Source organism: Leucoraja erinacea, chromosome 41 (assembly GCF_028641065.1).
Source record: "Leucoraja erinacea ecotype New England chromosome 41, Leri_hhj_1, whole genome shotgun sequence".
NCBI lineage: Eukaryota > Metazoa > Chordata > Chondrichthyes > Rajiformes > Rajidae > Leucoraja > Leucoraja erinaceus.
In genome coordinates this window covers 1741598-1754464 of record NC_073417.1, presented here as the reverse complement: position 1 = coordinate 1754464, position 12867 = coordinate 1741598, and the positions used below count along the sequence as shown (strand labels likewise).

The 12867-nt window shown below is 49.9% G+C and overlaps 1 protein-coding gene across 1 annotated transcript in view; it reads right to left on the bottom strand.

Moving 5' to 3' along the window:
- Nucleotides 1-12867, bottom strand: part of LOC129714803 (teneurin-3-like) — a 282436-nt gene that overhangs the window by 66317 nt on the left and 203252 nt on the right. The window contains 2 exon segments of the mRNA XM_055664649.1: nt 5620-5763; nt 9778-10045. Of these exon segments, the coding sequence (XP_055520624.1) occupies nt 5620-5763; nt 9778-10045 (412 nt within the window).

Here is a 12867-nt window from a genome sequence, read left to right as displayed (position 1 = left end):
ATCCTAATACGGTCCCTTAGGTATTGTCTTTCCGCTGACTGGTTAGCACGCAACAAAAGCTTTTCACTGTACCTCGGTACACGTGACAATAAACTAAAACTGAACTGAAACTGAGGAGTGGGGAGGCACGGTGGCGCAGCGGTAGAGCTGCTGCCTCACAACGCCAGAGACCCGGGTTCGATCCTAACTACAGGTGCAATCTGTACGGAGTTTGTACGTTCTCCCCGTGACATGCGTGGGTTTTCTCCAAGATCTTCGGTTTCCTCCCACACTCCCATGACGTACAGGTTTGTAGGTTAATCGGCTTGTTGTAAATGGAAAAAAAATTGTCCCTGGTGTAGAAACATAGAAAATAGGTGCAGGAGGAGGCCATTAGGCCCTTCGAGCCAGCACCGCCATTCGAAATGAAATGAAATGAAATGATTCAATTTATTGTCATTGTCAGTGATCAGAGACAACGAAATGCACAATGATTCATTGTGATCATCCCCTATTAATAACCCATGCCTGCCTTCTCCCCATATCCCTTGACTCCACTAGCCCCTAGAGCTCTATCTAATGCCTCTGTCCCACTTAGGAAACCTGAACGGAAACCTCTGGAGACTTTGTGCCCCACCCAAGGTTTCCGTGCGGTTCCCGGAGGTTTTTGTCAGTCTCCCTACCTGCTTCCACTACCTGCAACCTCCGGGAACCGCACGGAAACCTTGGATGGGACGCAAAGTCTCCAGAGGTTTCCGTTCAGGTTTCCTAAGTGGGACCGGGGCATAATTCTCTCTTAAACCCATCCTGTGACCTCTGCGGCAGGGAATTCCACAAATTCACAACTCTCTGCGTGAAAAAGTTTTTTCTCACCTCAGTCTTAAATGGCCTCCCCTTTATTCTAAGACTGTGGCCCCTGGTTCTGGACCCGCCCTACATTGGGAACATTGGTGTGTGTGGGACCGTGTTAGTGTGCGGGGATCGCCTGTCGGCACGGACTCAGTGGGCCGAAGGGCCTGTTTCCGTGCTGTATCTCTGAACGATACTGAACTGAAGTAAAGTAAAGGATGGGGGAGGAGGGGAGGAGAGAGGGGAGGAAGGGAGGAGAGAGGAGAGGAAGGGAGGAGAGAGGAGAGGAAGGGAGGAGAGAGGGGACGAAGGGAGGAGGGAGGGGGGGAAGAGAGGAGAGGGGGGAGGAAGGGAGGAGGGAGGGGAGGAAGAGAGGAGAGAGGGGAGGAAGGGAGGAGGAGGGAGGAGGGAGGGGAGAAGAAGGGAGGAGAGAGGGGAGAAGGAAGGGAGGAGAGGGGGGAGGAAGGGAGGAGAGAGGGGAGGAAGGGAGGGAGAGGGGGGAGGAAGGGAGGAGGGAGGGGAGGGAGGGGAGGAAGGGAGGAGGAGGGGGGAGGAAGGGAGGAGAGGAGGGAGGAGGGAGGGGGAGGGAGGGGAGGAGGGAGGGGGAGGAGGGAGGGGGAGGGGGAGGGGGGGGGGGGGAGGGGGAAGAAAGAGGGGGAGAAGGAGAGGGGGGGGGGAGGAAGGGAGGGAGGGAGGAGGGGAGGGGAGGAAGGGGGAAGGGAGGGAGCGGGAGGGAGGGGAGGGGAGGAGGGAGGAGGGAGGGAAGGGAGGAGGGAGGGGAGGAAGAGAGGAGAGAGGGGAGGAAGGGAGGAGGGAGGGGAGGAAGGGAGGAGAGAGGGGAGGAAGGGAGGAGAGGAGGAGGAGGAAGGGAGGAGGGAGGGGAGGAAGGGAGCAGAGAGGGGAGGAAGGGAGGAGAAGACACGACCAACTTTGTCATTGTCACACTGAATCAGCCCTCGCCTCTTGACGGCAAAAATCATCACCATAAATCATGAAGCAAGATTTAAATTTCACATTAGACCACACCGATCAAAACAATTGATTAAGACAGGCGCTGCCTACAGCAATCAGGGAGAGAAAATGCGGATAAAATCACTGCTGAAATGTCAGGGCTGCATCAGTCTCCAAATGCGGAAAATTACTTGACAGTCACCTGCAGCTTGATCGGTAAACTGTAAACAGGGGAGCACATCAAGAATGCTGCATGAGCCTGGGGTTGCGACTTGATCAAGGGTCAACTGGGTGAACACAAATTTTTAGATAATGTCTGGTCATGTTTTAGCTTCAGTTACAGTGAAAAGCTTTGGTTGCGTGCTAACCAGTCAGCGGAAAGACAATCGAGCCGTCCACAGTGTACAGATACATAGAAACATAGAAATTAGGTGCAGGAGTAGGCCATTCGGCCCTTCGAGCCTGCACCGCCATTCAATATGATCATGGCTGATCATCCAACTCAGTATCCCGTACCTGCCTTCTCTCCATACCCCCTGATCCCCTTAACCACATCTAACTTCCTCTTAAATATAGCCAATGAACTGGCCTCAACTACCCTCTGTGGCAGAGAGTTCAAGAGATTCACCACTCTCTGTGCGAAAAAAGTTCTTCTCATCTCGGTTTTAAAGGATTTCCCCCTTATCCTTAAGCTGTGACCCCTTGTCCTGGACTTCCCCAACATCGGGAACAATCTTCCTGCATCTAGCCTGTCCAACCCCGTAAGAATTTTGTAAGTTTCTATAAGATCCCCTCTCAATCTTCTAAATTCTAGAGAGTTGCCTGATAACATGATAAGGGAATAACGTTTACTGCAAGGTAAAGCCAGTAAAGTCCGATCAAGGATTGTCCAAGGGTCTCCAATGAGGTAGATAGTTGGTCAGCACCGCTCTCTGGTTGTGGTAGGATGGTTCAGTTGCCTGATAACAGCTGGGAAGAAACTGTCCCTGAATCTGGAGGTGGTGTACAGGGAAAAGTTTTGTTTTGCATGCTATCCAATCATTTCAGATGATACTATACAGAAATACAATTAAGTATGAGATGACATTACACATAAATACAAATCAAGCCAAACTCAAATAGGTGGAGCAAATGGGGAAGATACAGAGTGCAGAATATAGTTCTCAGCATTGTGACGCATCAGTTCCACAGACAAAGTCCAATGTCCGCGATGGGGTAGAGGTGAATCGGACAGTACCCTAGCTTATGGAAGGGCCGTTCAGAAGCCTGATAACAGAGGGGAAGAAGCTGTTCCTGTGTCTGGTGGTGCGCGCTTTCAAGCTTCTGCACATTCTGCCGGACGGGAGCGGGGAGAAGAAGGAATGACCGGGGTGAGACAGGGACAAGTCGCTGATGATGTCGGCTGCTTTCCCGAGGCAGCGTGCAGTGCTGAAGCTGGTGTATCTTCTGCCGGACGGGAGCGGGGGTAGAAGAAGGAATGACAGGGGTGGAACAGAGTCTGCACTTTGCATCTTCCCCATTGCTCTGCCTATTCTACTTGAGTTTGACATGCTTACTCTTACATGACATACATACTGTGTATCTGATTAGATTGAATAGCATCAGTACAAGGCATCTCACTGCACGTTGGTACACATCACATTAATAATAAACCTAACACTAAACATCAACGGAAATCAAGTTACCTGAAGCTGTAGAATTCAATATAGCACAGTCATTTGGTCCAGTTTTATTCTTTATTTCATATCAAGTTCAAGTGTGTAAAAACACTCACACACAATCATCTGATCACCAGACTAGATGGATGGGTAATTACCCAATGAATCACGGAGACACAAAGAACTGCAGATGCTGGTTTACAGAAAAAGACACAAAGTGCTGGAGTAACTCAGTGACTCTGAAGAGGGGCAATAGAGTTGCTTCCTTACAGTGCCAGACCCAGGTTTGATCCTGACTACGGGTGCTGTCTGTACGGAGTGTGCACGTTCTCCCCGTGACCTGCGTGGGTTTTCTCTGGGTGCTCCGGTTTCCTCCCACACTCCAAAGACGTACATGTTTGTAGGTTAATTGGCTTTAGTAAAAAATTGTAAATTATCTCTAGTGTGTAGGAAAGTGGCAGTACACGGGGTGATCGCTGGTCGGCGCGGACTCGGTGGGGTGGCCGTGTTTCTGCGCTGTATCTCTAAAGGGGTCTTAATCTGAATTGTTTAAAGAAGGGTTTCAATGCAAAATGTCATCTATCCATGTCCAATCTGTGAAGGGTCCTGACCCGAAACGTCGCCTATCCATGTTCTCCACAGGTCCTGACCCGAAACATCACCTATCCATGTTCTCCACAGATGCTGCCTGACCCGCTGAGTTACTCCAGCACTCTGTGAAACGTCACCTATCCATGTTCTCCACAGATGCTGCCTGACCCGCTGAGTTACTCCAGCACTCTGTGTCTTTTTCGCCCAGTGATTCAGTCTGACTGCTCACTGCCCCAACGCTAACTCGAGGGTGGAGGACATCAACACATCGCCAGGCCAGGCTGACTCCTGCAAACCCCACTTAGTGCTGCCGCCAGGAAAACAGGCCATGATAGCCAAGTTAATACTAACATTTATATTAAAAAAAAAAAATACAATAAAAAATTTAGAGACACATCACAGAAACAGGCCCTTCGGCCCAGAGAATCTGCCCTGACCAGCGATCCCCGTACACTAGTTCTATCCGACACACTCAGGGCAATTTACAGAAGCCAATTAATGTACAAACCTGCACATTTTTGGAGTGTGGGTGGAAACCAGAGCACCAGGAGAAAACCCACACGGTCACGAGGTTGAAAATACCCGTAGTCAGGTTTAGGGTTGAAAACTGTCCCGTATTAGCTGGGACATCCTGTGTATTGGGCAATCCCGTATACCTCCCTTGTTCCGTATTTGACCGCTACTGCTCGGGTCGAGGGGACTGTCGGGTCGGAGCACTGCGTCCGGCCCCCCTCACCCGCCCCGATGTAGTGTAGCCCGTGGGGTGCAGCAGCAGCAGCAGCAGCAGCAGCGCCTCACCTGTGGCCCCTGACCCGCAGCCTGACCAGCCTGACCAGCTGTCCGTGGCCCCTGACTTTCACGTAGCGCCGACACCACCGGACATCGGTTCATGAGTTGGACGGGGCCGCCGGACTTTGAGCGCGACGCCTAGCGGCCCCCGGGCCAAAACTCCTCAGCTGGCCCGCCGGCTGGGCTTTGTGTGCAGTCCAGCACCCGGGGCCAACTCATCATTCACCCAGTCACGGCCGAGTCGGCCAACGAGTTGCCGTCGGTAATTTGAAACATATAAGATCATTAAAGGTTTGGACACGCTAGAGGCAGGAAACATGTTCCCGATGTTGTGGGAGACCAGAACCAGGGGCCACACAGTTTGAGAATAAGGGGTAAGCCATTTAGAACAGAGACGAGGAAACACTTTTTCTCACAGAGAGTTGTGAGTCTGTGGAATTCTCTGACTGGTGGAGGCCGTTTCTCTGGATACTTGCAAGAGAGAGCTAGACAGAGCTCTTAAAGACAGCGGAGTCAGGGGATATGGGGAGAAGGCAGGAACGGGGTACTGATTGTGAATGATCAGCCATGATCACGTTGAATGGCGGTGCTGGCTCGAAGGGCCGAATGGCCTACTCCTGCACCTGTTGTCTATTGTCTATTGTCCCGTATTTTGATCCTGTGTCTCTCATTTGGGAGTGAGAACGTTGGCACGGGGAGAACGTGCAAACTCCGCACAGACAGCACCCGTAGTCAGGACGGAACCACAGTAAAGTGCCATCGCACCATTGTTTTTGTTTGAGGCTGCAGGCGGACAACTTACCGTTTTGAACGTCTAAGACGTGGTGTTTGTTGAGCGACCATCCTCCCATGTTGGCAGGGTCCAACTCATAGCCCTGAAGAATCGCTGTCCTTTTCTCCCACAGGATGAGATCCAGGCATGACTCATACTCATAGCCCACAGACACTGGGAGGAGAGAGAGAGAGAGAGAGAGAGAGCGTGAGCATGTGGCAAACATCTCCCTTCACATTCAAGCAAAGTCCATCAGGATTAAACTCAAACAGTAAACCCTTTCAGGAGCTGCCAGAGGAGGCACCATCACAATGTTAAAAAAAATCATTTGGACAGATACATGGATAGGACTAGGGGGATGAGGGGGGGATCTTATAGAAACATATAAAACTAGATGCTGGAACGATGAGCTGGCCTACAGGGAGGAGGTCCAGCACTTAGCAGCATGGTGTGCTGACAACAACCTGGCCCTTAACTCCAAGAAGACCAAGGAGCTCATTGTAGACTTCAGGAAGTCCAGAGGCGGCACGCACACCCCCATCCACATTAACGGGACGGAGGTGGAACGTGTTTCTAGCTTCAGGTTCCTGGGAGTCAACATCTCCGATGACCTCTCTTGGACCCACAATACCTCTACTCTGATCAAGAAGGCTCATCAGCGTCTCTTCTTCCTGAGGAGACTGAAGAAGGTCCATCTGTCTCCTCAGATCCTGGTGAACTTCTACCGCTGCACCATCGAGAGCATCCTTACCAACTGCATCACAGTATGGTATGGCAACTGCTCTGTCTCCGACCGGAAGGCATTGCAGAGGGTGGTGAAAATTGCCCAACGCATCACCGGTTCCTCGCTCCCCTCCATTGAGTCTGTCCAAAGCAAGCGTTGTCTGCGGAGGGCGCTCAGCATCGCCAAGGACTGCTCTCACCCCAACCATGGACTGTTTACCCTCCTACCATCCGGGAGGCGCTACAGGTCTCTCCGTTGCCGAACCAGCAGGTCGAGGAACAGCTTCTTTCCGGCGGCTGTCACTCTACTCAACAACGTACCTCGGTGACTGCCAATCACCACCCCCCCCCCCCCGGACACTTATTATTATTTATTCAAATCGTTTGCTATGTCGCTCTTCAATGGAGATGCTAAATGCATTTCGTTGTCTCTGTACTGTACACTGACAATGACAATTAAAATTGAATCTGAATCTGAATCTGAATCTGAAAAATGTTCCCAATGTTGGGCGAGTCCAGAACCAGGGGCCACTGTCTTAGAATAAAGGGGAGGTCATTTAAGACTGAGGTGAGAAAAAACTTTTTCACCCAGAGAGTTGTGAATTTGTGGAATTCCCTGCCACAGAGGGCAGTGGAGGCCAAGTCACTGGATGGATTTAAGAGAGAATTAGATAGAGCTCTAAGGGCTAGTGGAATCAAGGGATGTGGGGAGAAGGCAGGCATGGGTTATTGATTGGGGACGAGCAGCCATGATCACAATGAATGGTGGTGCTGGCTCGAAGGGCCGAATGGCCTCCTCCTGCACCTGTTTTCTATGTTTCCATATTTCTAAGACTACGGTTGCTGTTAAGAATAAGGGGTAAGCCATTTAGAAAGTAGATGAGGAAACACTTTTTCACACAGGGAGTTGTGAGTGTGGAATTCTCTGCCTCAGATGGTGGTGGAGGCCGGTTCTCTGGACACTTTGAATTGGGGTGGGAGATTGCAACCTTCACGTGGTGCGCCCTATTTCGACGAATGCAATCAACCCGGGGTGCACAATCAAATAAGATCACATAGAACAAGTTGTCCTGCAACTTTAGGCTGTGCATATCAAAGGCAAGAATAAGAAGAAGCTCACTTTGAATGTCGGTACTAACTCGAAGGGCCGATTGGCCTACACCTGCACCTATTGTCCATTGACAGGTTTAGAGGGTTAAGGGCCTGTCCCACGAGCATGCGACAAGCGCAACCAAACCGGAAGCGGGGGCCGAGCGGAGGTCGAGTGAGTGACGTGTAGTTCGAGCGAAGTCCGCGGGAAGTTCATGCATGACGTACGCCGTCAAGACACTGCGTACGGCGTCGAGACGCTGCGCACGCCCGTCGAGGCGGTGCATACGGCGTCCAGGCAGCTGCGAGCCGGCAGGCCGTTGCCGCGTAGAATTTTTGAACACGGACAGTTTTTCGGAGCCCCGTGCGATGTCGGGACCAGCTCCGCACAACTCCATACGGCTCCGGCGATCGAAGTGGGACCGGCCCCGCGGGGCTGTACGGCTCAAGTGACCACGTTAGGTCGCGCTAGCCGCATGCAGTCGCATGCTCGTGGGACAGGCCGTTTATGGGCCAAACGCAGGCTGGTGGGACGTGTAGATGGGGCATGTTGGTTGGTGTCATCATGTTAATTGTGCCTGCGTTTGGTCCATATCCCTCTAAACCTGTCCTATCCATGTACCTGTCTAACTGTTTCTTAAAACATTGGGATAGTCGCAGCCTTAACTACCTCCTCCGGCAGCTCGTTCCATACACCCACCACACTTTGTGTAAAAATGTTACCCTTCAGATTCCTATTAAATCTTTACCCCTATCACCATAAACCTATGTCCTCTGGTTCTCGATTCCCCTGAATGCTTTCAAGAGAGAGCTAGATAGGGCTCTTAAAAATAGAGGAGTCAGGGGATATGGGGAGAAGGCAGGAACGGGGTACTGATTGGGGATGATCAGCCATGATCACATTAAATGGCGGTGCTGGCTCGAAGGGCCGAATGGCCTACTCCTGCACCTATTGTCTATTGTCTATTGTCTACTGTGGACAAGAGACTCCGTGCGTTTACCCGATCTAATCCACTCATGATTTTATACACCTCTATAAGATCCTCCCTCATCCTCCTGTAAAGTGAGTGACCATGTAAAGCCAGGCCACATTATTGCATTTTTAAATCTCCAGGCATTTCAGCATTCTGTGGTTTGAAAATCACTTAATTTAAAAAGTCTCTGTTTGAAAACAAAGCTCCTTAGAGATCTTGTGGAGACTGATTCCTTGTAGCTCGTGCCATTCATTAACACCAGTGACAACATCAACCTTTTTACTGAGCGTCAGGTATTACTGCTGGGATCTGGGGACCATGTTAATAATATCCAGCTCAGACTTCATGGAACATTTTAAGCAGAGCCGATCTTTGGTTTAGAGCTAGCTTAGAGAATACAGAGCGGCGGCAACAGGCTAGGGCGGCACGGTGGTGCAGCGGTAGAGTTGCTGCCTCACAGCACCAGGGACCCCGGGTTCGATCCAGACCACGGGTGCTGTCTGTACGGAGTTTGCACGTTCTACCCGTGACCTGCGTGGAATTTCTCCAGTTGCTCTGTTTCCTCCCACACTCCAAAGACGTACAGGTTTGTTGGTTAAGTGGCTTGGTATCAATGTAAAATTGTCCCCAGTGTGTGTAGGATAGTGTTAATGTGTGGGGTTCGCTGGTCAGCCTGGACTCGGTGGGCCGAAGGGCCTGTTTAGTTTAGTTTAGAGATACAGGCGCGGAAAAGGGCGGTGGAGGCCGGTTGTCTGGATGCTTTCAAGAGAGAGTTAGATTGGGGCTCTTAAAGATACGGAGTCAGTGGATATGGGGAGAAGGCAGGAACGGGGTACTGATTGGGGATGATCAGCCATTGAATGGCGGAGCTGGCTCGAAGGGACGAATGGCCTACTCCTGCACCTATTGTCAATGACCAAGCTAGTTCATAAGTTCATAAGTTATATCAGCAGAAGGAGGCCATTCGGCTCATCGAGTCTACTCCGACATTCAATCATGGCTGATCTGACTCAGGAATAGTTGCTTTCCGAGAATTATAACTACTATAAATTCAAATTCACACATGCACTGACTACACCGCCCAACACGGACTTCCATCTGTATATATGTATATATGTATGTAGCGCCGCAGAAATTGTGCACCTATTCCAACCCCCCCCCCATCTCCCTTCTGTTTTTTGTTTTTTCTGTTTCTTGTTTTTTGTGCTAAATTGTATGTACGCACTGAGTACGAGCAGCTTTCAGTTTCACTGTACATGTATAGTGACAATAAATGGCATATCTATCTATCTATATCTATCTATTCCTTCCCTCTCGTCCCCATTCTCCTGCCTTCTCCCCGTAACCCCTGACACCCGTACTAATCACTTTGTGTCTTTTCCAGGTGAGGATGCATTCTTACCGACAGCCTCAGACAGACCATAGACCTTTTGGTTGTAGGCATCGGTCTTGTCCCATATGAAGGTGTAGGCGAGGTTGGGCGACGCGGGGAACCACTTCTGGAAGAGCCGTCCCACCACGGCCACCATGAGGTGGACCTTCATCAAGTTGAACGGCATGGTGCTCTGGGTCATGGTGATCTTCAGCACCGGCTTGTAGCCGGCCGCCCGCGAACTCAGGTACATCAGCTTGACATCCGTGCCAGGAATGTCCGTCTCTTCATGAAGCACCTGAGGGTTGAACACCAGAGGGAGGGAGAAGTTCAGAGGGAAGGGAGAGAGAGAGAGAGAGAGTGAACATTGTGTGTCAGATCTGGTAACGGGAGGTAAAACAACGGGTAACGGACCTGGTAACAGGAGGTAAAACAACAAAAACAGACTTGGTTGGTAGTCCCCTTTCTGCGGAGTTTAATGTTATAATAGAGCGATTGTGTATTCTGGACAGCAGCGGCCTCTGCAGCCTGTCCGCGTTTTTATAATTTTTTGTCTGTGTTTTTATGTAGTTCCTGTTATTTTAACATTAAACTCCGCAGAAAGGGGACTACCAACCAAGTCTGTTTTTGTTGTTAGTCCCCTTTCTGCGGAGTTTAATGTTATAATAGAGCGATTGTTCCTATTTTCTCTTTCTTTCTTTTCTAGGGTCTATTTTCTCACTTTACTTCCTTTTCTGACTTCTTTTCTAAGGGGCTTTCTTTTCCCAACACTCTTGCACTTCACGACTCTTGCGCACTTTCTTTACTTTCCTTACTTCTATCTTTTTCTTAAAGCTCAAAAAACAAAATGAAGCGGTACAAAAAATGTATTAAGATATATGTGTTGTGTAGTATTGTAATTTACCGTACTTCTAATAAAAAAAAAATTAAAAAAAAAAAAAAAAAAAAAACATTGTGTGTCAGATCGAACTTGTGTACAAGGATCGCTGGTCGGTGCGGACTCCGTGGGCCGAAGGGCCTGTTTCTGCGCTGTATCTGTTAACCAGACTCTCATATACCCTTCCAAGATGGCGTCCAATCCAGGCAACTATATGCGTGCTGGACACCGAGGCAGATCTATGATCACATATTACAATCGCCCCACACTACTAAATCTCTACTCTTACAGCAACATTATTTTAATATAACTATGTGTGTGGTACGGATGGCTTTACCTTGCACTAAACGTTATTCCCTTTATCATGCATCTGTACACTGTGGACGGCTCGATTGTAATCATGTATTGTCTTTCCGCTGACTGGTTAGCACGCAACAGAAGCTTTTCACTGTACCTCGGTACACGTGACAATAAACTAAACTCTAAACTCCGCTAATAACTAGTGAATACGGATGTGGATTGTCCAACAGGGAACCGCAGACAAAGCCTAAACGTAGAGACACCCACGTTTCAGGAACTTCCCGATGTTGGGGGAGTCCTGAACCAGGGGCCACACACAGTTCAAAAATAAGGAGTAAGCCATTTAGAACAGAGACGAGGAAACACTTTTTCTCACAGAGAGTTGTGAGTCTGTGGAATTCTCTGCCTCAGAGGGCGGTGGAGGCCGGTTCTCTGGACACTTTCAAGAGAGAGCTAGATAGGGCTCTTAAAGATAGCGGAGTCGGGGGATATGGGGAGAAGGCAGGAACGGGGTACTGATTGGGGTTGATCAGCCATGATCACATTGAATGGCGGTGCTGGCTCGAAGGGCTGAATGGCCTACTCCTGCTCCTATTGTCCATTGTGCAAGTTGTAATGCATCATTGTTACAGCAAATTGGATCTACTGTCAACTAAGTCAGATTGTTCAGTTCAGTTTATTGTCACGTGTACTGAGGTACAGTGAAAAGCTTCTGTTGCGTGCTAACCAGTCAGCGGAAAGACAATACATGATTACAATCGAGCCGTTTACAGTGGACAGATACATGATAAGGGAATAACATTTGGTGCAATATTAAAGGGCTTGTCCCACGAGCATGCGACTCCATGCGGCAAGCGCGACCAAACCAGAAGCGGGGGCCGCGCGGAGGTCGAATGAGTGACATGAAGTTCGAGCGAAGTCCACGGGAAGTTCGTGCGTGATGTACGGCGTCGAGACACTGTGCACGGCGTTCAGGCGGCTGCGGGCCGGCAGGCCGCTGCCGCGCTGAATTTTTGAACGTGGTTAGTTTATCGGAGCCCCGCGCGATGTCGGGACCAGCTCCCCACAACTCCATACGGCTCCGGCGATCGAAGTGGGATCGGCCCCGCGAGGCCGTATGGCTCAAGCGACCACGTTAGGTCGCGCTTGCCGCATGCAGGTGCATGCTGGTGGGACCGGCCCTTTAGGTTGCGCTTGCCGCATGGAGTCGCATGCTGGTGGGACTGGCCCTTAAGTTCAGTAAAGTCTGTTTATCGATAGTCTGAGGGTCTCCAATGAAGTAGATAGTAGCTCAGGACTGCTCTCTGGTTGTTGGTGGGATGGTTCAGTTGCCTGATAACAGACGTGGATCATTGTATTCTGTAATCAAGATCTAGTTTGTTACCTAATTAAGTCTTTCTGCAACCTCCATTCTGTAATCAATACCTCGTTTTACTATTAATCAGATTTCTGTGTAATCCTGTCAGTGGAGAATATACAAGCTGTTCTAAAGCCATGCTCAGGAGATCAGCTTTGTAAACAATAGACAATAGGTGCAGGAGTAGGCCATTCGGCCCTTCGAGCCAGCACCGCCATTCAATGTGATCATGGCTGATCATCCCCAATCAGTACCCCGTTCCTGCCTTCTCCCCATATCCCCTGACCACTATCTTTAAGAGCCCTATCTAGCTCTCTCTTGAAAGTATCCGGAGAACCGGCCTCCACCGCCCTCTGAGGCAGAGAATTCCACAGACTCATTACTCTCTGTGTGAAAAAGTGTTTCATCGTCTCCATTGCTAAATGGCTTACTCCTTATTCTTAAACTGTGGCCCCTGGTTCTGGACTCCCCCAACATCGGGAACATGTTTCCTGCCTCTAGCGTGTCCAAACCCTTAATAATCTGATATGTTTCAATAAGATCGCCTCTCATCCTTCTAAACTCTAGAGTGTACAAGCCCAGCTGC